Source organism: Sprattus sprattus (assembly GCF_963457725.1).
Source record: "Sprattus sprattus genome assembly, chromosome: 15".
Classification (NCBI taxonomy): Eukaryota; Metazoa; Chordata; class Actinopteri; order Clupeiformes; family Clupeidae; genus Sprattus; species Sprattus sprattus.
The window spans coordinates 28,743,390-28,766,326 of NC_137913.1; the positions used below are offsets into that span (position 1 = coordinate 28,743,390).

General features: G+C 46.4%; 1 protein-coding gene across 1 annotated transcript in view; it reads left to right on the forward strand.

The window, feature by feature from the left end:
* The window catches only part of kremen1 (kringle containing transmembrane protein 1), a gene marked incomplete at both ends in the record, with an annotated part of 63,947 nt that overhangs the window by 21,460 nt on the left and 19,550 nt on the right, over nt 1-22,937 (forward strand). Inside the window, 2 exons of the mRNA XM_080852464.1 lie at nt 5,999-6,161; nt 19,848-19,939. Of these exons, the coding sequence (XP_080708590.1) occupies nt 5,999-6,161; nt 19,848-19,939 (255 nt within the window). The remainder of the gene's footprint in view (nt 1-5,998; nt 6,162-19,847; nt 19,940-22,937) is intronic.

The following is a 22,937-nucleotide window of genomic DNA, read 5'->3' on the forward strand; positions in this document are numbered from 1 at the left end:
TCCAGTGTGAAGAAGCCTAGGTGGTATGGTTTCTGTAAATCAGGTTCTTCCCCTAAAGGCATTTAGCGGTCTCTGAGGCTTCATTCAGAAGAGAATGGGTGATCTCCAGTGGAGCACTGTACATGGAGCAATAGCTACAAACTCAGAGCACACCTAGATCCAGGAGGGAGGGGTGTGCCTTCTCTGGAGAACTGGAGGTTGACACACTTGTTGGATGTTTAAGGTTTAATATTCAGTTGGAGGAGGACAGACAGATGGTCAAGATGCTGACACAGGGGTGTGGATGTTTTGCTCTTTATCTAGGCAATTAAGTATTGCATTTTGTTATTATAAAATTATCAGTCTTTGGTGTGTGGGGGATTGAAAAATTGATTTACAAGGTAAATAAGGTACAGACGTTTTACTTTTCCTTGTGCTTGGGTTTTTAATGTCTTTTTTACTGGTAATAAAGGAAACTTAAAAGTCAATGCCTCTCTTCTCTTCTTCTCCCCTCCCTGTACCTCTCTACTCTCTCCTCTCCTCTCCTCTCCTCTCCTCTCCTCTCTTCTCCTTCCCACTGCCGTCCTCTGTTTACTTTCATGTCAGTTTTGGTTTAGCGTGAGTTCACTGGTGTGCGCTAAGTTTGCCAGCGATTTTCATTTTATTTGCTTAACCCGGCGACCTTGTCTACTTAGACTTGTGTGAGTGTGAGAGATGAATCAGACTCTCGAGCCAGCACGGCACTACGGTGTGCTGTGCGGCGCGGTGTGTGGTTGTCAAGGGTGGACGCCGAAGAACAGGGGCCGGGCTGCTTTCAAACGTGTCCTTTTCCCTTTCAGTGCAATCCATCAGCCTAATCAAGACTGATGTGTGTGGGCCACATTCATAACTCAAAGCCCATGTAGTGTGGCATCATTTGGTCATCTGCTGGTCAGATATGGTCAGAAATATTCGTCCCTCAGCAGAGAGAGCTGGCTCTTATTCACTATTTGGTAGATGCAGATGGGTTCCTGTGGTTAGCACATTGGCTGTATTGTACAAATGAGAACTGAGACAGGTGGAAGTCTTCCTCCAATCGTGATATAAGTGTAACTCTGTGAGGCATACCAGTTCGCAGAGGAAAGGATCTCAACAGGAGACATTTGTCATTTGGTCAACGTGAACCTTTCCTCACTCCATCTGTGCAGCCACAGTTTCCTGCCACCAGAGAACCATGCAGATAACTAAGAGAAGGTTTAGACCGGATGTGGACTGAATGAAGGGTATTTGTGTTTTCTTAGTGAGGTCAAATTAGGTCTGTCTCTGTCTGCCTTTCTGTCTGTCTGCTTTGGCTGCCTGAGCGGGTGGCTTGGCACTCCTGACATCCTGTTTTAGACAGCGTTTTTTTCCTCCGGTCTGAGGGCACTGTCAGATTGTCATAGGTAATTTTTCCTGGATGTTTGCGGCTGGCTCAGTGGTAGTAGAGGTGTAAGAGGATATCGGTATGCAATATTATGTTTTGTGGTATTCTATCGATTCTCAAAAACACTGTATCTAATTTTAATTTGTTGTTTACATGCAAAGGTTTGCGGCAGACAGTGGTCCATTTTGTGTTGTGTTTAAACCTTCGACCGCTTGATAGCAGTGCTGTAGTCTATCTTTAGTCATTTGACTCTTCAACTTGGTTTTCCTAAAATTAGGTTAACATGGCCTTGCTTACAATATCGCAGTATAATCGCAATATATATTTAATCGTCACCCCTTTATCATGATACATAACATATCACCAAACTCTTGCCAATAGTGGCAGAGGGTGAAATTAAGTCATCCCTCTCTGTCACTCTCACCCGACGTGTAAGTCTTATTGGTTCACGTGTGATTTTTCATGCACACTTTGGCAGAAACACCGACTCCAGTGGGGGAAAATCTTTCTGCCGAGCTTATGGCCGACTGCGCACAGTAATGAAGCAAGCTGTTGCTGTGTCTGCATGGCGGGCTGGCAGCTATGGTTTGGGGAGTGCAGTGAATGTCAGAGAATACTACCAATTTCTACCAATTCAACATATTCCTCTGTTTATCCCCCCAGTCATACCTCTCGGACACTTGCAATGTTAGTGTTACATAGTAATAGAAAAAACCCATTTGTATGACATTTTTGATCCCTAGCCATGACCAAATGTAATTAGAGTCATACAACACCTTCCTCACTGAGTTGCTGTCATTTCAACATGTTTTAATTTCTCACAGATGTTTTCATTTCTTGAAATCTTTCTTCATCCATCAAAACAGATTGCCTCAACCTCCTTGTGTCTAATGCCGACCGATTGAAATAGCAGCGCTGCAAATGTTCGGCGAGGTCTGAAAAATCTCACAGGTCTGTGTCAGCAAATGTCTGAGCCTTCCAGTCAGTAGACATGTGGGCTGCATCAGATGAATAGTGTCTTCCACTAGAGCTGTGATAACTTTGGCTTTCTTCCCCTTTTCGTTTTTTATTTATCTCACATGTGCTACATCGTTAGCAGGAGATGAGTGTGGAAATGCAGAAATGCATCCTTTATTGTTTGTGAAGAAGCTTGTTTTATATGATTTTTTTTTATTGAGTCACCCATTTTACACTTTTTTTTGATGACTCTTCAGATTCAGTGTGATATATTTGCTACATTTTGAGCTTCTGTCTTTTCACAGAAGCCAAACAAAGTTTCATCCTCGGCCAATGAATCTACATCTGGTTGTGTGACACACTCAGCAGACAAACTTCACATGCACACAAGTGTGTGGCTAATGCTTTTGCCTATGATCAGTGCTTGTGTTTCAGTCCCCTTCTTCACCCATGTGACCCGACTTCACTTCTTTGTCTTGGATGCTTGTTTGTTTCTCTTCTGTACGAATTGCTCTTAACCACCACCCTGATGTTTCTTCCTCTTTTACGGAGAAAAAACAAGGATATTTGATGTGGCAATGTGGAAGTCATTACCCCCCCTCCAGCCAAGACCCCCCCCCCCCCCAAAAAAAAACCCCAACTACTAGTGTAATGACAGGGTGATTAACTCTTTTCAAATAATCCACAAGGTCCTCTTTCGCCCTCCTCAGAAAATAGAACACTCTCATTTTTGGGGTCTGTGGTGTGGTGTCAGGCGGGTCCTTCTGTGTCCTGCTGACTGCTGCTCTGTTTTCTAGATCTGCGTTCCGTTTTATAGGGGTTTGTGGAGGTGGAGATGGAGTCGGGTGGAGGGCTGGGGATGGGGGTGTGGAGGGAGGGAGGTGGTGGTATGTGGTGAGTGTGGAGGGGGGTAGGTTGGGCGGGGGTGGTGTAGTTAGCCTTTCATGAGGCGGTGGCTCTGTTTTCCATCAAGTGCTCAGATCCAACCACAACAAAGGCGTCATGTGGCCGCACGGGGCGCGATAGTCGCTCAGCGACCACGGTAGAGGGCAAGCGTGGTGGTGGGATTGTTACAGGTAATCAGCACCGACACCTTCTCTCTTCCAAGCTTCGCAAACTGTCACACTCTGAATGGATGAGTGCCCCATCCATCCATTCACCAGCATGGCTTTTTTCTTTTTTGTTGTTGTTGTTGTTTTTCTTTTTTTCGCTCCCTCTTTCTTTTCTCAAAGGCATCTACACAGTCATCTTTTACGACGGGCTCACGAGCTCTTATCTCATGGTCCCATTTATAGCCTCTGCTTCCTTTCGCCACCACAAGAAAATGACTGGCAGTGACCACATCAAACCCCTGCTACTGCTGCTGCTGCTGCTGTGGTGGAGCTCACCCTCGCCGCGCCCTCTCTCTTCCCGGCAATCCGGCCTGGAAACTCGCTGGCTGCTCTCACAGCCGCCCGCAAGATGGCCGCCCCCAAGCTGAAGCCCGAGTGCTCAAAACACTGAGCTGGGGCAAAAAAAAAAGTGTCGCACCGAAAAGACAGCCTGTTTTCAGAGGAAAAACTTCGCAGGACGAGGGCCTCACACTTCTCTTCTTTTTCCATCCAGTTCCTTTCCCCTAACCCTAACATTTAGATGTATTCATTTAGTAGAGGCTTTTATCCTCAGTGACCTAAAGCACAGATACACATGTTCATCAGTACGTGTGCTCCACGGTAAGCAAACCCAGGACCTTGTTAGCATCTTGCTCTTCCAGTCCAACTACAGGAGAAGTCTATCACCCTGATCCTGTGCTCAAGACAAGATGCAGGCCGAACAGAGCTATTCTCCTGATAATGTTCCAGCTGACGGGCTCAGTACTGATTCACGGCCACAATGGAACCGCTCTGAAACTCCCTCCAGTGTTCCCGGGCCTGTACTTGGTGTGCTATTCTTTTCTTACTCACACTCACTTCCCTCCCCCACCACGCCCCTATTACCACAACCACAGAATGCCACCACTGCCAGGCATGTTCAGTCTTTAATGTGAATCTGTCCTTTTTAATGTCACTGCGATATCTCCTGCTTTCTGCGGCGCACTGGCCTCATGTGGCACGTGACGCCACGTGACTCGAGTGCGAGCTGCCGGCGAATGAATTATACGCGTGCGGTTTTTCCTGAGGAGAACAAGGCTAATTTGAGGTAAGAGAGGAAACATTGAGAGATCGCAGAGGAATGACATTTTCCTTTAACTATCGATGCCTTTGCAGAGGTGAAGCTGGTTGCTGACACCCTGATTGGGGTTAATTCAAATATATACAGATATTCACAGTTCACCATTCTAATTGACCCTGTCATTCAGGAAATGAGAGGGAAATAGCTACTTATTTTTTTCTGAATCAAAACACGAATATGGCCTAGAATATTCCTTGACTCTTGGTCCACTGAGCATTATTATCATTCTCCAAAAGCCCGGCTGAACATTCTCCTGGAAAAGTTTGACATTTAATGGTTGTTGTTTTTCTTTGTCTGCTATTTAAAAGTCTCTTTGAACTCAAAGCTGCAGAATTTGGGAGACGATTCACATGATGGCCCTTCACATGATGTTGTCTGCAAACAGTGCTTTTACATGGATCTCTGTAAGACCTGTCAGATGCTGGTTCTTCAAATCACTTAATGAGTCGTCAGCAAGTTGATTAAAGAAGGGATCTTGGTTTCTTTTGTTCTGAGTTCTGAAATGGACATTTGCTCCTTTTAGGTCTTGTTCACCAGGCCAGCTCAAAATGAGGCGTTTCACAACAGCCACTGTTGCTAACCAAAGGAAATGGCAGGGAGTGGGGTGGGTATAGTGCCAGGCTTGACTTGAAAGGAGTGGAAGCAAACATGAAAACTAAAAATAACGATTGACTCTAAAAATGAACTGGCCCCGAGCTGGCCCTTAGCTGGCATGATTCCGGCAGAGGATCAATGGTTTCCGGAAGTACAGTTTCAGACTCTCAAAGATAGAGACCTCATATGCCCTCAAGTTGTGTATTTTGGCTTAAAAGTTGTCTCACGTGTTTTATAAATGTTTATAAAACAAAACAATGGTGGAAGAAGCAGGGGTAGGTTTTCAACAATGTTCTTCTTGACTATTTTTACCCATAAGCCAGTACACCATTTTAGTGTCGAAATATTGAACTAAATATTTAAAAAATTATAAACATTTTGTATGTATTTAATTACTCAGTCACTTGTGTTATGTTGTGCTATATGTTAACCATGGGAAATATGTCTGGGCAGTAAGGACATAGAAGGTAGCTGATAAAATCTGAACGTATCTTGAATCATAAACAGACACGAGGCGCTGTTAAAGGAACAACAGTATGAATGTCTCTATTTCCTCACCATGTAACATGCCAGAAGGAATTCATTGTAATGGTCCCATACACAGATTATGGAGAGCTAATTCATTTGAAATGCAAATCCATGTTCATATAGCGATCTGTTTTATCCCCTTATTTGCAGTAAATACTCATCCTAAGTCCTATTCTACTGTGATCCCCTGTTTACGGATCTGAAAGTAGGACATGTGTTGGCATTGCGTGTGGGACTAAAAGGTCTTCAGTGGACCAAATCTCAGCAGGGCGGCGAGAGCTCTATCTCTTATTGCTTGTTTTCTGTCTTGTCTGGTCCTGCTTGCAGAGTGCTACACGGCTAACGGCGAGGACTACAGGGGGCGGCAGAACCAGACGGGCCTGCTGGGGGGAAAGCCCTGCCTCTTCTGGAACGAGACCTTCCAGCACCCCTATAACACTCTCAAGTACCCCAATGGAGAGGGCGGACTGGGGCCCCATAACTTCTGCAGGTCAGTGCTCAGCCAGTCATACACAACCCTGGGGGGCTGGCATGTGTGTTTGTTGTTTGTGTGTTTTTGTCTGGGTGTGTTTTTTGTGTGTCTGTGTGTGTGTGTGGGTGTGTGTACAGTGTGTGTGTGTGTGTGTGTGTGTGTGTGTGTGTGTGTGTGTGTGTGTCTGTGTGTGTGTCTGTGTGTGTGTGTGTGTGTGTGTGTGTGTGTCTGTGTGTGTGTGTGTGTGTGTGTGTGTGTGTGTGTGTGTGTGTGTGTGTGTGTGTGTATGTGTGGGTGTGTATGGGTATGTGTGTTTGTGAGTGTGTGTGTGTGTGTGTGTGTGTGTGTGTGTGTATGTCCGTGTGTTTTTGGCCTCATTGTTATGCCCCCATTCCCCTTGGCAGGGAGGTTAAGGCTGCTAAGGGGAATGAGGGCATGGCAATGAGGCTGATGGCAGTGGTTGTCTAAAGCCCCTTGTGTAAGGTCCTGTTGGGATTTCTTTTGTCTGACGCAAACCTGAAGCCAGGCACTGAGCATGTAATAGAGTCCAGACTTCTGTGGTTCTCTTTTGTTTTTACCCTTTTTTGTTTTGTTCTCTCGCTGCGCTCCGTGCTTTTTCAATTGAGCTTGTTTTCTGTTTTTCATCTGGACGTGCTGACACGAGGTAAATCGAACACAGCATCTCGGACCTGGAAGCGGAGAAGCTGTCCGTCCTTTCTGTCAACACCGAGACACTCCTCTTTCTCACAGAGCTTTCCTCGAAACCCCCCGAACAAGAAAAAAAAGCGTAGTCAAATTTCGGATGTTTGACAGCCGTCACAAATGCGTAAGGGTCTTTTTTCCCCTCTTTTTTTTTTCTTCTTATTTTTTTTTCACGCCCCTGCTCCTGTCAGCATGAGAAGGCAGAAGTGCTTGAAGAGTTTGTTCAAGCAAAGTCGTCCTCAAATCTCTCAGCGCCACAAGCACCCGGGGATTTGCCTGCGGTACGCAGCAGGGACGGTGGCGGCGGCTATGCTTTTTCCCTCTCCTCCACCGGCTCTCCCAACCCCTCTCTGTGGCCCTGCCTCTCGGAGAGAGAGAGAGAGAGAGAGAGAGGGAGAGAGAGAGAGAGAGAAAGAGAGGGAGGAAGGGAGGGAGGGAGAGGTTCTTTACGAGATGGATTTAGTCTGTCAGCCAGTTGTCTTTCGAAACATTTGACAGAGCGACAGCTAAGCAGGACCTGTTCCTGTGCATGCGGAGGCAGTCACTCACCATACACTCACTCTTTGCGGCAGTAACACATAAGCTAGTCAGTCTGGAAAGCTTTTCAAGGTTTTGCGTAATGACACACACATGCAAACATACATGCACACACACAAACACACACACATACACACAAACATACACACACACACACACACACACACACACACACACACACACACACACACACACCGCACACACACACACACACACACACCCGCACACACACACACACACACACACACACACACACACACCCGCACACACACACACACACACACACACATACACACACAAACATACACACACACACACACACACACACACACACACACACACACAACACACACACACACACACACACACACACACACACACACACACACACACACACACACACACACACACACACACACACACCCGCACACACAAACACAATAGTAGTACTCACTCTTTGTCATCGACTCTTGTCGGGAAGCATCATGCATTTTTCCCTTTTTCGCCCTCTGACGGTGATGCATCAATCTCATCTCCCATGAAGGGGGACAAGGACAGTGGAGTCTCCTACAGCGGGGCATTACTCAGCCACCCCCTCCAAGCCCTCACATCTCATCCGTGAGGGCTTTACTGGCACCGCCGGCCTCTTACAGCAACACTGGGGGGCTGCCTCGGGTCAGAGCTCAGTCACACAGCACCGTGCTCTGGTTCTCACAGAAGCACCCGAGGGCCCGAGATCAGCCAGCAAAAAAAAACACAATGAGCCTGAGGATGAGAGAGAGACTGCTGCTGTCTGGATCTGGCCCAGATCCGACCCAGACTAGGATGACATCCGGTACAGATTTGTGAGCTGTGGTTTGGGCCAGCGGCTCTTTCTGCTGGGCATGGTCAGTAGTGAGAGAGCGAGAGAGAGAGAGAAAGAGAGAGAGAGAGAAAGAGAGAGAGAGAAAGAGGAATCAACCCTAAAAGAGAAACGCTTGGTGTGTTTCTCCACCCTTCCTCTTTTTTCTCTCCCTCTCTCTTTCTCTCTGTCCAACCAACTCTTTCTTCTTACTTTTTCGCTCTCTCTAACCATCTCTCTCTCCAACCATCTCTTCTCTTTTTTTTTCTTCCTTCAGCACCCTTCCCTTTTACCTCTTTTCTGAACTCTCCCCTCTATCTCAGCCTCTCTCTGTCTCCCTCCCTCTCTAATTCCCCCCTTTATTGATATGTGCCAGTTCTGCAGACTGGATGCAATGAGAGCTGAGTGGAGGGATTGTTGTGTCTGACAGTCAGGTTAGATGCAGGGGTGAGTAGTGAGTTCAGGGGGATGACCCAGTGCCCAACACAAGCTGCAGGGGGAAGAAAAGCCCAAGGATTACACACACCGAGGGCCAGCAGAGTCTTTGGCACATCTGTGGCTCTCTGCTGTGGCAATGGCCTGGGCTCTGCCTGGGTCTCTACCAGACTATAAAACACACAGACTGGAGGCAGATACATGCCAAACGGAGCCACGTTTCTTCAGCCATCAAAAGACCTATTTGGGCCTGTGTAAAACAGCATGCAGATCAAACTGCTCTGATTAAAGGCACAGTCCTTGATTATAATGCACTTTTAGTTGAATTCAGCATAATACTCCTCACGTTCCCCGCTGTGCCTTTAATGTACATGCACACTCTTGTTTCCGTAAATGGGAGACAAACAAAGAAGGAAGGGGTGTAATTTGATTGGCTGTTGAGCTAAAATATCGACAAACTTTCACCAGAAATTAAGGACTTTAAGGCAGTGTAAAACAATGCAGATCAGACCACTCAGATTAATAGTTAAATACAGTTTTTCCACTGGGGCTTGGAAGACTGCTCCTGAGGACATCTAAGTTGTCATGAACTCAAATTGAATCATCTGCAACGTCTCACATTCAGCCTTCAAAACTGGGTCACCACCCTTAGAGATAGAGATAAGTCTCAGCAAGTGAGTGTTTAGCAAGGCATGCACTCTCTCTGCGATGACTTTGGCTCAGTGTGGTGGTCGCTTTGTTGCTCCGAACTATGGTGCTCTCTGGATTGTGTTCTCACTAAACTATTGGCAGGAAAGCTAGAAAGCTGGTAAACCACAACAGCCAGAAAGAGAAAGAGAGAGAGAGAAAGAGAGAGAGAGAACACTTTTCTGTTCCTCTACTTGGTGACTGGAGATGATTAGAGCTCTGGTCCGGTGATGGGGGAAAAAGTCCATCTGGAACGGATTTGGACCTGTCCTGGCATTGATCTTTCCCAGAGTTCACTGTTGTCAAAGATGGAGAACAGAACCTGACTGTAAACAATAAACAGCAAGACGGAGTACAGAACCTGACCGTTAACAACAAACAACAAGATGAACAGTCCGATTGCTAAATGTCAACGTCTGTGTTAACGGATAGTGTTCGTTGAAAAATGACTTTCTTTTAATAAGGCTCACCTTTAATTAGACTGCGTATTGATCAGGTTGCTTGGTGTAAACAAAGATGTGTCACAACACAGGAATGAAACAGCAACATTACTTAACATCTCATGCCCCTGGCTCAGTCCTCATTGAGAAATGATGTCACTTTTGGTGAGAAAGAATAGGGACCCTGGCAATACAACTAAATGTCCATCCAGATTCTGGAAAAATCTGTGTTATGTATCCACTCATCTGCTGCTGCAAGGGGGAATATGGCCCTACACATCAGGGCCCTATTCGGCATAGCTCGCTAAGCGGTTTAGCAAGCTAATTTCCAGGCTAAAATAAAACACGCCCCTCTTTTTGGTTCGGCGAAGCAACTATGATAAATCACCATAGTAACATATCAATTAGCACTAACCTGCTCCAGCGCAGGCTAACCTAAGTGTAGCTGGATATGCTTGCCACACCCCCGGAAAAAGGAGGGATCCCATTGACCAAGGAGCCATATTAGATAGTTAGATAAGCGTAGGGAGACAGTTCTTTGCGATCACCAAGATCCATTATTCCATCCTGATGAGTTCTTGTATGAGCGCTACCGATTCAGCCGACAAGGAATAATTAATTTACAAGACCTCCTTGAGTCATTTATTGCAAACACCACAGTCGAACATTGACTGTCTTATGCTTTTTTGCAAGTGGTACATTTTTGTAGATGTTGGCGATGCGGAGAACAAAGCACTTATAATTATATGACAGTGTTATTAGTACTCCATAGCATATCATTATTGTAGAAAATGATTAAGGTGGATGCATGATAAGAAGGGTGAAATACACACAATTTCTTTGAAATGCTTACATTTATTTTTTATTTATTAATACATTTACATTAAGTCATTAAGCTGACGCTTTTATTCAAAGCGATTGACAAGGAAATGTACAACTACGCTTAGTACGGAGGGGAGGGGAATCGATCGAGCAATCTTTTGAATATTAACCGTGAGCTCTACCCACTGCACCAAAGTCACATATTCCAATGACTGTACATACTAAAAATATCACCCCGTACACAGCCCATAGACAGTTTCTTGTATTGCTCTCGCAGTGGCGGCGGTGTTGGATTTTGCCATGATTATGGTCTTGTATTCTTCATAATGAGTTCATGGTTATCTCCTGCCTTAGCAGATTAAAAAATAGGCCTTTTCTTTGAATTTAGAACCATTGTACCGTAAAAAAAAAAATCATGGTTTTGGTGATCAAGCTTTTCCTGCCTTTTGAAGTAGGACGTGCACGCGCAATTTACCTGATACGTTTAGCCTGGTTGACATTAACCACATGATTTGGATAAAGACCAGCCTTTGACGATATATCCTGTTCTCAATCAGCTCGCTAAACTTAACTTGCTAAAAGGACAATTGATTACAGTAACTTAGCTTCAGTCCTACGCCGAAAGGACCCCAGACAGAAGACAGAACACAAAGACAGTCCTTGCTTATTTACTGGCACTGAGGTTATATTGCTAACAACACAATCATTCCCTGTTGCGGGTTGGAATCTTGGTCAAACAGGGGAAATTTCAGCGGCTGTCTTATCCAATCAGTTTTACGTTGTGTAAGATAGGCTGCCAAAGCTTTGATTGTGGAAAATCTCAAAATAATGGCAATCTTGTGCTAATGCGGCCAATAGAGCACTCGGATTCAGTCATCAGGCTACCATTTTAGTGGCTGATTGACCCATAACTAAATTCTGTTATAAACCACATTCATCCAAAGCCGGTCAGATAGCAAGCATTATTTAAAGGTAGAGTCCACAATAGCTGCAAAAGGTTGTTGATATATGAGCTCAAATTACCAAATCACACCACTCCTTCCATGGTTCTGAAGCAACGTGTTGATTGGTTGGTTTTGTTTATGGATCGATCCGGGCCACTATGTTTGCTTCCACATACAGAGTCAGGACTGTGAATGAACATAGGAGATGTTTAGAGCACGCACGCTCAAAAGAAGGCTAGGGGGTCGTGATGAGCAATTCACCCGAATATGACAAAAAGTGTATAGGATTAGAATCGTGGACACTGCCTTTAACCAGCACATGGTCAGACAAGTAAACTCATAGTTTGAACAGCAGCTTGGTCAGTTCAGCAGCATCTGGTACAGTAGCTTCTGCCAAGAAAGGAAAATAGTTTGGCTGTGAGGGATGGAACGACAGACAGATGAAGAAAGACAGATAGAGTGAAAGAGTGATAATATCCCTCCACATCAGAGGTTAGAGGCTCAGGGTGGTTACGTGCCATAGCAATATGTCAGTGAAGGAGGTACAGGTGGATAGTTTTTGTCCAGATGAACAGATGTTTTCAAGCACACAATCAGATGCAGATGGTTTGGAGAGCGAGATGGAGAATATTTTAGTGTGTGTGTATATATACTTGTGCGAGCCTCGCCGTATGTGTGTTTGCGTGTGTGTGCATGTGTGTGTGCGGGCATGTATGTGTGTGAGCCTGTGTGGGTCTGTGTGTTTGCACATGTCATGTGTGTGTATGTGTTATGTGTGCATGTATGTGAACGTGTGTATGTGTATGTTTGTGTGTGTGTGTGTATATATCTGCGCGTGTGTGAGTGTGTGTGTGTGTGTGTGTGTGCTGAACATTCTGAGTAACCTGGCAGTGCATCCCATTGTTGGCTCTTGCACACAGTGAGCTCACATGAAAGGCAGAAGGGCCAGTGTTGTGAGAGGGGGCTAATGGCCCCTACATTTCATCTTTACGGCGCACCGTAAAACAACAAACCCAAAACACGGGGGAAGTGCAGGCAGGGGGGGTCAGGCAGTAATTCCCACACTAAGAGCAAAGATACCGCAGTGGAAAAGGTCGAGAGACCTGTGTGTTGCTATTTACGCACGGTGCTCACAGACTTTAACACAAGCGCACACACACACACACACACACACACACACATGCAGGCATATACACAGACACACACAAACAAACACATGCACACACACACACACACACACACACACACACACACACACACACCGCACACACACACACACATCTACACACATCCACACACACATACATACATACACACACACACACACAGACACAGACATACACACACATATTTATGAGCACATGCTGCAAAACATGCAAACACACACACACACACACACACACACACGATACACACACATACACACATACACACACACAAATGTACACGCTCACACACACAAACACACAGACACACAGACACACACACACACACACACACACTCACACACACACTCACACACACAAACACACACACACACACATTTATGAACAAAATGTATGAGCAAACACCCACACACACACACACACACACACACACACACACACACACACACACACACACACACACACATACACACATACACACACACACACACACACACACATTTAGGCAGTGGCTTGTTTTAACATGCTCTGCCTCCCACTCCCACTCCTACACACACACACACACGCACACACATGCACACACACACACACTCACACACACACACAGACATAGAAACCCCATGTTTGACACAAGAATGCAGTGTCACTCCCCATTTCCAGGCGGCCTGTGGAGTTTCCATAGGGGCTCTGCAGTTATTGTGGAACTTCAGATGTCACCGGCACCACCATTTCACCAAAGTTATATCCAAGGGTGGGGTACGGCTCTGAGTGCCTGCAGCCGGGAACGGCTGAGATGAACCAGATGGGGGCACAAACATGTTTAAGATCTAGTACAGTGGCTGAATGTGATATTATGGGTATGGTCTTGTACTTATAATGCTATTGTGAGACATATGCTGTGTATGGAGGAGCTTCTTCTTCTGGGGGCTGGGACATCTTAACTGGAACCGGCCGTGTGATGGGGGTGTTCGGGTAGATGTACAACACCTGCTTAAGCGTCGTGCACACGAAGTCTAGTTTGTTTGCATCCGATCTGTTCATAATACCAATAGCCCTATCATAAAGACGAACACTCTCTATCCGCACACGGTTTCCGCAACGATCGCAGTCTGGGGTAGAAAGTGAGTAGATTTGAATCGGTACGGGGGCTGGTGTTCGTATGCACGGTTTCACGCAACCTGATGACGTCATTGCCCCCGTGATCTTTTCGCGATCTCCAACCACTATATATACAACTTGTTCTCCCTCAAAATCTCACTCGTGGTGGGCCTCGAACTCACTAACATTAACCCAGTCTTCTGATTTTTGACTAGCCTCCTATCTTTATCTAATTCTTCTTATTCAGACGTAACATAACTTTCATGACCACAAATATAAATTGGCCAGCGATTTAATTTGCTTTTTTATTCATAAATGTATGTAAAATGGACGGAGCAAAGCATCATGGGAAATGGGATGACAGACATGTCATGTTGTACTGTTCCAAACTCTTTATTATCAATAGAAAAAAATATTCATTTTCGCATATCCTTTAGTCTAACCACTGATTTTATTAACCATCATAATGTAATGTTGTTAATTGGAGCTTGAATGTCTTGTGTAATGTGTTTATCCTCGTGCTTTTTAGACTCTTCTTCTAGGTTTTTCACGTTTTTTTCAGTTGTGTAAAGCGCCACCCACAGGCGTGAGGTATGTACTACAGCCCGTTCAACACAATCTGGTGGCTCCGTTTTTACGCAAATCTCTCGTTGCCAGCCTCCGTATTTACGAAATTAAAAGATTCGATTGGTGTGAAAAGTAAATCCGATTCGGAGGCCCTAGACTTGGTGTGCATATGACCTCAGATTCAGTGGGTATGCCTGCGGTCCTCGTCTTCTTTTCCTTCTCTTTGCAAAGCTGTGAGTACGAGGTAAATGTGGTCGTGATTCTTCACCAATAGACCTTTATTAGGCTAAAAGAACACTGAAACAGCCAAGCAGAAATCCTTATTTCTAGGGAATATTTTTTTTAGACTTACAGGGAAATATTAAACATATAGTACAAGGATTCATATACAATTGAGGGGCTGGTTTGCACATTATTATACTTTAAGGGGGTTAGTTCCCGGTATTCCCAATGCAGGGACCCTCTCATTACAGTGAAGTATTCTCTCTAGTTTCAAGGAAAAAAATAAAGATTATTATCTTGTGAATCACAAGGACTGTACTTGTCCTAGTAGTAGTTTGCATGGACATGTGTCACTCAAGCCAAGAAATGATGTCCTGTAATTCACTGACATAAAAACCTCATAGGAAAACACAAGCCAGAAATGAAAATGCCATTACATCAGAGAGACAGAGAGAGATAGAAGGAGGGAGAGAGAGAGAGAGAGAGAAGGAGACAGAGAGAGAGAATGAGAGAGAGAGATAAAACAGAGAGAGAATGGAGAGAGAAAGAGAGACAGAGAGAGAATGGAGAGAGAAAGAGAGACAGAGAGAGAAGGAGAGAGAGAGAAAACAGAGAGAATGAAGAGTGAAAACCTCAACATTCCCGCAGATTATGCTTCTTGTGGGCCGCTCACTTTCACGTCGGCCACTGATCCGCCCGGCGAGCGCACACCGGCTGCTGTGACCCCGAGGCGTGGTGTGAGGAGTTCCTTTGGTTAGGGTGTTTGGCCCTGCATGTTCCGTGGAGCCCCTTGCGTTTTTTTCCCTTTCTCTCCTCCTCACAGGTTTCACACATATTTCACGCTGAGGTATTACTGAAGCATGTGCTTTTATAGATTTTCTGAAAGTTAATCATACATTTTATGATCAGAGGAACCCTAGAGAATGGTTATTAGAGTCGGAGGGGGAGCCTTTGAAGGGACGCCAGGTCCACACACAGCTGCTTGTGTGAAGTTTCAGATGGCTCTCAGCGGCGGTGATGACCAGCCGGTGGGGTTGGCGCGGGACGATGCCGCTAAAAGTGCCATTAAAATGCCATCCTGTGTTACAGGGTGTTTGAGTGGGCTGGCCATGAGTGGCCGTGAGAGGGTGAAAGTCTGAGGGGGAGTTAGCCAGGAGTCCCATATGTGCAAAGAGAACTACGCTTAAGCACACATACACGGTCTAACATTAGCTTGTACCTGCTCACAGATAATGTACATTCACACACACACAAAACCGTGTACACACACACACGTTCAATCACATGAACATGCAAACAAGTACACACAAATACACATGCATGTATACTCTATACATTTTTTTTTTTTGAGGGTTTCAAAGATTCAGGAGTGATTTGAATGTTTAAGGTTCTAAAGGTCTTTTAGAATCAATGCCCTGCATATACAGTATCACTTTTTTAGTATCACTCTCTTTCTCTCTACCCCTCCCCTCTGGCTTTCTCTCTCTCCCTCTCTCTCTCTCTCTCTCCCTCTCAAATTCAAATTCAAATTCAAAAGAAGCTTTATTGGCATGGCCATAACGTTCTACAGTATTGCCAAAGCATTTGGTTTGGATATATAAAAATGATTACATAAACAATACATATAAGTGATGACATAAACAATACATATATCTATACATAGGGTTCATCAGAAGGGGAAAGGGAGAAGTGGGAACAATAATACATATTAATTATCATCAGGGGATAAACACAACAACAGACATGAACATACATGAATTTGATTAATTTATGGGCTGTCCCTCAGTTTATGGCAGGATGATACATATTGTGCAGCTAGGACAAGGCACTGCTCATTCTCTCCAGTGAGGTATGTAAGCCTCTCCTCACTGCTCGCCAGCAGGAACTCAGGGAGGACCTCACCAATCTTTTAAAAATATTTTTGTCTTATGTCCTTATATTGTGTGCACTGCGTCAGGAAGTGCAGCTCTGTCTCTACTGTTCCTTGTTCGCAATGGGGGCAGAGTCTGTTTTCCCTGGGCAGCCAGGTTTGCCTGTGCCTACCCACCTCTATGGCCAGGCTGTGTTCACTGAGTCTGTACTTTGTCAACGTGGTTCTCAGATTTTTGTCTCTGATCAGGGTCAAATAGGGTGCTAAAGTATAGTTTCTGTTTAGGGCCAGATAGAATTGCATTTTACTTTGTGTCTTTGTTTGTGTTTCCCAATGGGTTATGTCATTTTGCTTAATTGTTTTTCCAATTTGGCTTATCCTAATTTCAGGTGCCTTTCTGTTCTGATCCTGAGGTGTTAGTAGGGGGTTAGTGTGTGTGTGAGGATCTGAAGAGCTCAGGCTCAGGACCAGCTGAGTGAGGGGACATGTATCTTTGCTCAACTCTTGGTATTGCAGGGCTTTATAATGATGGGAGTTGGGGGTCACTGCTTTTTAAGTGCTTCCAAAATTTGATTGCCCTTTTCAGTATTTTTGTAATCAATGGATATTGGCCTAAGTCTGCCCTGCATGCATTGTGTATGGCACATCTGTGAACTTTTAAAATGCTTTTGCAGAACTCAGCATGCAAGGTCTCAATTGGATGCTTTCCCCATTTGTTGAATTCCTGATTTGTAAGTGGACCCCACACCTCACTGCCATAAAGGGCAATTGGCTCAATTACTGATTCAAAAAGTTTGAGCCAGATTCAAATTGGAATTTCTACAGGGATTTGTCGTTTTATGGCCTCTCTCTCTCTCCCTCTCCCTCTCTCTCTCTACCTTTCTATCATTCCGTCTCCCACCTTCATGCCTCTCCCTGCCTCGTTGCCTTCATGTCTGGGCAGTCTGAGAGCCTGAGACGGTGGCGGGGCCTTTGGGTTGCATGGGTAACGCATGACAGGAGACAGCATGAGTGGCCCCTGGGCCCAGTGCGGCTGTTGGGGATCCTCCACCGGACAGTTTGTTGATCAAAGACGCCCAGTGTTGGGGCTCCAGGGGTTGGGTGAGTGGGGTGGGGGTGGGGGTGCGGGGTCGTTCCTCTCATGTTGCACAGTGGCAGTAATTTACTTTTGACCCTTGGGGGAGCGATTAGCTCCCAAAAACGAGGAGATGAATTAGCGCTCGAGCTTCAAGGTGATCATTCTCGTCAGCAGTGTGTGTGTGTGTGTGTGTATCAGATAAACCTGTGAGGCTTGACAGCATATGCGATATGTGATTTGAGGGGTGAGAGAGTGTACGTATGTGAAAAAGAGAGTGTGTCTGTGTGTGTGTGTATGTGTGTGTGGGTGTGTGTCTGTGTGTGTGTGTGTGTGTGTGTGAGAGAGAAAGAGACCGTGTGTGCTCATGTTCATCTGTGAGTACTATTTATTTAATCTCCCTGTTGTTATGGTGATGACCTTTTGAACCCAAGCGGTGCTGCGAGTGAACCCTCTAGGAGAGACCTTCCAAACAGGCGTCAGACGAGGGGCTGGCCTGAATTATTCAAAGCTGCACGTAAAGCACAAACAAACCGCCCGTCAGTTGGCATGAACATCCAGCCAGAAACGCCGCAAGTGCAGAACACGCTCTCTCCCTGTCCCTCTTTACCAGCGTTCCAAAAGGAAATGTCTCTGATTTAGCCAAGTGTGTGCGTGTGCGTGTGCGTGTGCGTGTGCGTGTGCGTGTGCGTGTGCGTGTGCGTGTGCGTGTGCGTGTGCGAGTGTGCGAGTGTGTGTGTGTGTGAGTGGGAGTGGGGGGGTATGTTACAATAAACTGGATATTATTTTTCTCCTCCAACAGAATTAAGAAAAAAAGCCTCTGAGTGGTTAAGTCAGTCTCATCCCAAGGTTAAGGTTCCCTGTCTTTTTTTCCTCTTGATAAAAAAGGCCGTCTCGATCAATATGCCTCTCTGTTGTGAAAGAGATGAAGTGAGTGTGGAAAGTGTTTTTGATAGAAGAAGAAAAGAGATGGAAACGCCCTTCAGATCTCCCCGCACAATGGGCCGTCATCAGGTATCACCAAGGGGGGCAAGTGCCCTGTTATTCAGCCGCAGTGAAAAAGAACAATGGGGTTTCAGGTTATTAGAGGATACCCCTGACGGGGACACCCTTCTCTCAGCCCACGGAGAGAGAGAGAGAGAGAGAGAGAGAGAGAGAGGGAAGGAGAAAGGAGTGGGCGGGTGAGGTTGGAGGAGCTTCAGACTCCGACACTCTCGTCCTCTGTTTAAATATTTGGCCCTGTCAGACCCTGCAGCTCCGCTGGAAATCAATAGCCTGCTCCTTTTCAGGGAGTAGGAGACATAAGAGGTTAAAAGGTAGCTAAGCTCAAAGCTCTTTCTCCTCCCTTTCTATTCCCTGTCCCTCTCATTTCTCTCTCTCTTTTATCCTGTTTCTCTAATTCTCCTTTTCTCCCCTTCTCAACCCTCTCTCTCCATCTCTTTTCCCACCTCTCTGTCTCTCGTACTCTTCCACTCTCTCTCTCTCTCTCTCTCTCCCTCCTCTCTTTCTCTCTCCCTCCCTCTCCCACACAAAGGAGCTAGGCTCGGCAGGTCCCTGTCTGCAGCAGGACAAAGCCCTAAGCACTAAGCCCAGTGTGAGTGTGAGTGCTGAGGTGGACAGGCCTTGCCTCAGCCCCCAGGGGACGACGACCAGCACACAGGAGATAAAGGGGGGGGGGGGGGGGGGGGACAGAGAGAGAGAGAGAGAGAGAGAGAGAGGGGGGAGGAATAGGAGGACAGGCTCCTCTCCTCTCTTATTCTCTCTCCTCTCTTCTTTTCCTCTCTGACTGACAGTTCATAAGCTGGCACTTTAGTCTCGCTGACAGGCTGGAGGTGTTTTTCTTTCTCCTTCTTCTTTTTTTTCTTCTTCTTCTTCTTCTTCACCATGAGTCTCTCTCTCTCTCTTTCTGTCTCTCTCTCTGCCAATGTTTCTCTGTGTCATTCTCTTTGTCTCTTGATGAGTCCTGTCAATCATGGAGGATGTTCTATAGCTCTCCTCTTCCTATGAGGGCAGGAAACATGGCGGGTGTTCGAGGCCCTTGTTTAAGTTCAGATTGGGTTCTAGCTTGAGTCATGGGGAGCTATGGAATGTGCACTCTACCAGCAAACACATCATGGCTCTTTATACGAGGAACAGTGTGGTGTGTGACAGGCACTTCTGTCCATTGATGACAATTGACATGATATGGATTGTTTTTATTTGTAATGGTTTTAATTAAATGGTTTTAAATCTCTCTCACTCTCTCTCTCTCCCTCTCTTGCTTTCTCTCTTTTCTCTCTCTCTCTTGCTTTCTTAAAGGAACCCGGATGGTGATGTTCGACCCTGGTGCTACATTGCAGACCATGAAGACGGAATCTACTGGAAGTACTGCGACATTCCCACCTGTCAGAGTGAGTACACACATGAACACACACACATACACACACACACACACACACACACACACACACACCTCATGAATTATTAAACTTTTTATGGATCCTGTGCTTTTTACAGAGTCATTATCGTTATGTAAAAAAGCTAATTACGCCCACCTCTTATCATGCCCTGTTCAGGCTTGTTTAAATGCCTAGAAGCTGTCTGTCACTTTGCATTGGCTGTTCATGGTGTGTGAGTGTGCACCGTTGTGAGTGTGTGTGTGTGTGTGTGTGTGTGTGTGTGTGTGTGTGTGTGTGTGTGTGTGTGCATGTGTTGGGGTGTTTGTGTGTGTGGGTATGTGTGTGTGTGTGTGTGTGTGTGTGGGCAGGTGTTGATCTCAGTAGGTGTGTGTCTATGTGTGTGTGTGTGACTGTCTATAAATGCTGTATACTGTATGCCGGTGTTGGCATTTATATGGGTGTGTGTCTGTGTGTTTAAGTGAGTATGTGTGTGTGTGTTCTTGCTCTATTCATCTGTACTTTACTCTGTGTTGTTCTACGTCTCTCTGTGTTCTCTACCGGCTTGGCCCCGAGTCAAGAGTCGAGTCGGCTTTTTCTGAAATCCGATCAGCGACACAGTCAGACAGACGCCTCTCCTCACACACACACACACACACACACACACACACACACACACACACACACACACACACACTTGCCTCTTGCTAATCACGCAGGGCCACACACAAATTGACAGCTACTGGCAAACATCCCTGTGTTTCTCACACTGTACCTTTAATAGGCTGTCTGAGATCCATCAGTTGACTGATTTTTTGACTGGTACTGACAGAGAAAGGCCAGGATCTTCATAATCCCCACCTTCTGTCATCTTCCTCACCGTCATTATGAAACACTATTTTATAGGAAACATTTTATTTGGGGATAGTTTGAGATACATTTTAGCAGAACTTTATGCATGTATTCATGGCTATGTGAGTGGTTTGCTAGTTCATACTACAACAGGAGAAGCTAAGGGAGTCTAGGGACGCTGCGTTTCAGCGTTTTCATGTGGATGGGTGCTTCCTGGATATCAAACCCATGAGCCCTGCTGTGCCAGCCTCTCCACCAGTTGAGCCCCAACTTAGAACAACACTGCTCAGTGGGTGGAAGCAGGGGATCAGGAGGCGGGGGGGCGCCTCCACCCTTCTGTGCACAGACCTCCTCCACCCGCAGCACCCACATCTCCCTCCGCTCCTGTCCGAGCCCCAAGCTCCCAAAGAAGCACTTAGCCCCCCGAATCCCACGTCAGACACAACTGACCTACTTCAAACAAGTTGCCTTTTAGCCATGAATGCCTGGACAGGAAACCCCCACCCCCCCAAAAACGAATCCCCATTATCTGTGGCTCTGATCTGTGATCAGTCTGCGCCCTCCTCACCTCTCGCTCCACCACTGCTCCCCTCCATTAGGCTCTGATCTGTGATCAGTCTGCGCCCTCCTCACCTCTCGCTCCACCACTGCTCCCCTCCATTAGGCTCTGATCTGTGATCAGTCTGCGCCCTCCTCACCTCTCGCTCCACCACTGCTCCCCTCCATTAGGCTCTGATCTGTGATCAGTCTGCGCCCTCCTCACCTCTCGCTCCACCACTGCTCCCCTCCATTAGGCTCTGATCTGTGATCAGTCTGCGCCCTCCTCACCTCTCGCTCCACCACTGCTCCCCTCCATTAGGCTAAGCTGATTTCCCCCCTTTTTTTAATCTAAAAGCATAATTGAGGCCAGCCATTGTTGCAGTGTTGCCGTCGTGTATTGTGTGCTTATGTGAGTGTGTGTGTGTGTTTGTGTGTGTGTGTGTATGTGTTTGTGTTTGTGTGTGTGTGTGTGTGTGTGTGTGTGTGTGTCTACATGTATGTGTGTGTGTGTGTGTCTACATGTATGTGTGTGTGGGCTGTGGTTGGTCTGGCTTCCCAGCAGGGGGATATGCTGAGTGTGAAAGCCATCCCTCTCCTTGTCTGAGACGCTTGCACACACACACACACACACACACACACACACACACACACACACACACACACACACACACACTGTGCAGATGGCTCTTTAATGGAGTGAGGCCGCTTCATCTCCCCGACCCAATAACAACCTGCCTGTTTGCTGTGCCATCTTTCACCCTGAGGGCCGGCAGGAAGGAAAATCAAACCTGCCACACCATTGTGCGTCCAACAATCCACGTGTTTCTTCACACTCTTTCTGTTCTCTTGTTTCTTTTTTCGCTCCAAAACAGAGCTATAAGGTGACAGAACACACTCTTGAGAACACACACACACACACGCACTCAGAGCTGCTTGTTTTGGTAAAAGTAGGTGCGCTGCTGTTTGATCCATTCTTATTGCCTTTTGTAGATTTGTTTTCATGAGAAGTTTTGGGCTTCTCATATACCTTAGTCCACCTGAGGGGGTTTGTCCTCAGCTCACCTGTCTTTAACTCACCTGTCCTCACCTGTCCTCTCGGTACCTGCCTGTGAACAGGGGCTGGTCCGTTCGCCATGTAGTTCATCATCAGTCACAATACACTTTTCACCTGGTCATTTTGGCCTGCCACATTGGCACAGTAGAAAATAGAATGATACATATGATAAAATAGATAAACAGTGAACTCCTGGTAACAGTAAACTCCTCAGACCCGGGCCAGTGCCGGCTGGGGTCCGTTCCCAAGTGCTGTGCCATGTGTGTGAGCCTGGCGCGGGGCTGGCTCTGATGTCGTCTGAATGAGGCTTCTAATTAGAGCCGGGGCTGTCTGCTCTGGACCCGCTCCAGCCCGGCCCAGTGTGACTGCCGGGAAGCGTGCTGCTGGCAGCCAGTCCCCCGCTGCCCCTTGTCCTTCCTGGCAGCGCCCGCCGTGGGTGCCCAGCTCAGGGGCCGCTGCCAGGCAGGGGAGGTGCCCCGAGGCTGTTGCCTAGCAGAGGAATGTTGTATCGCATACGCACACACATAACCACATACACACACACACTAAGACACTCTCTCACATGCA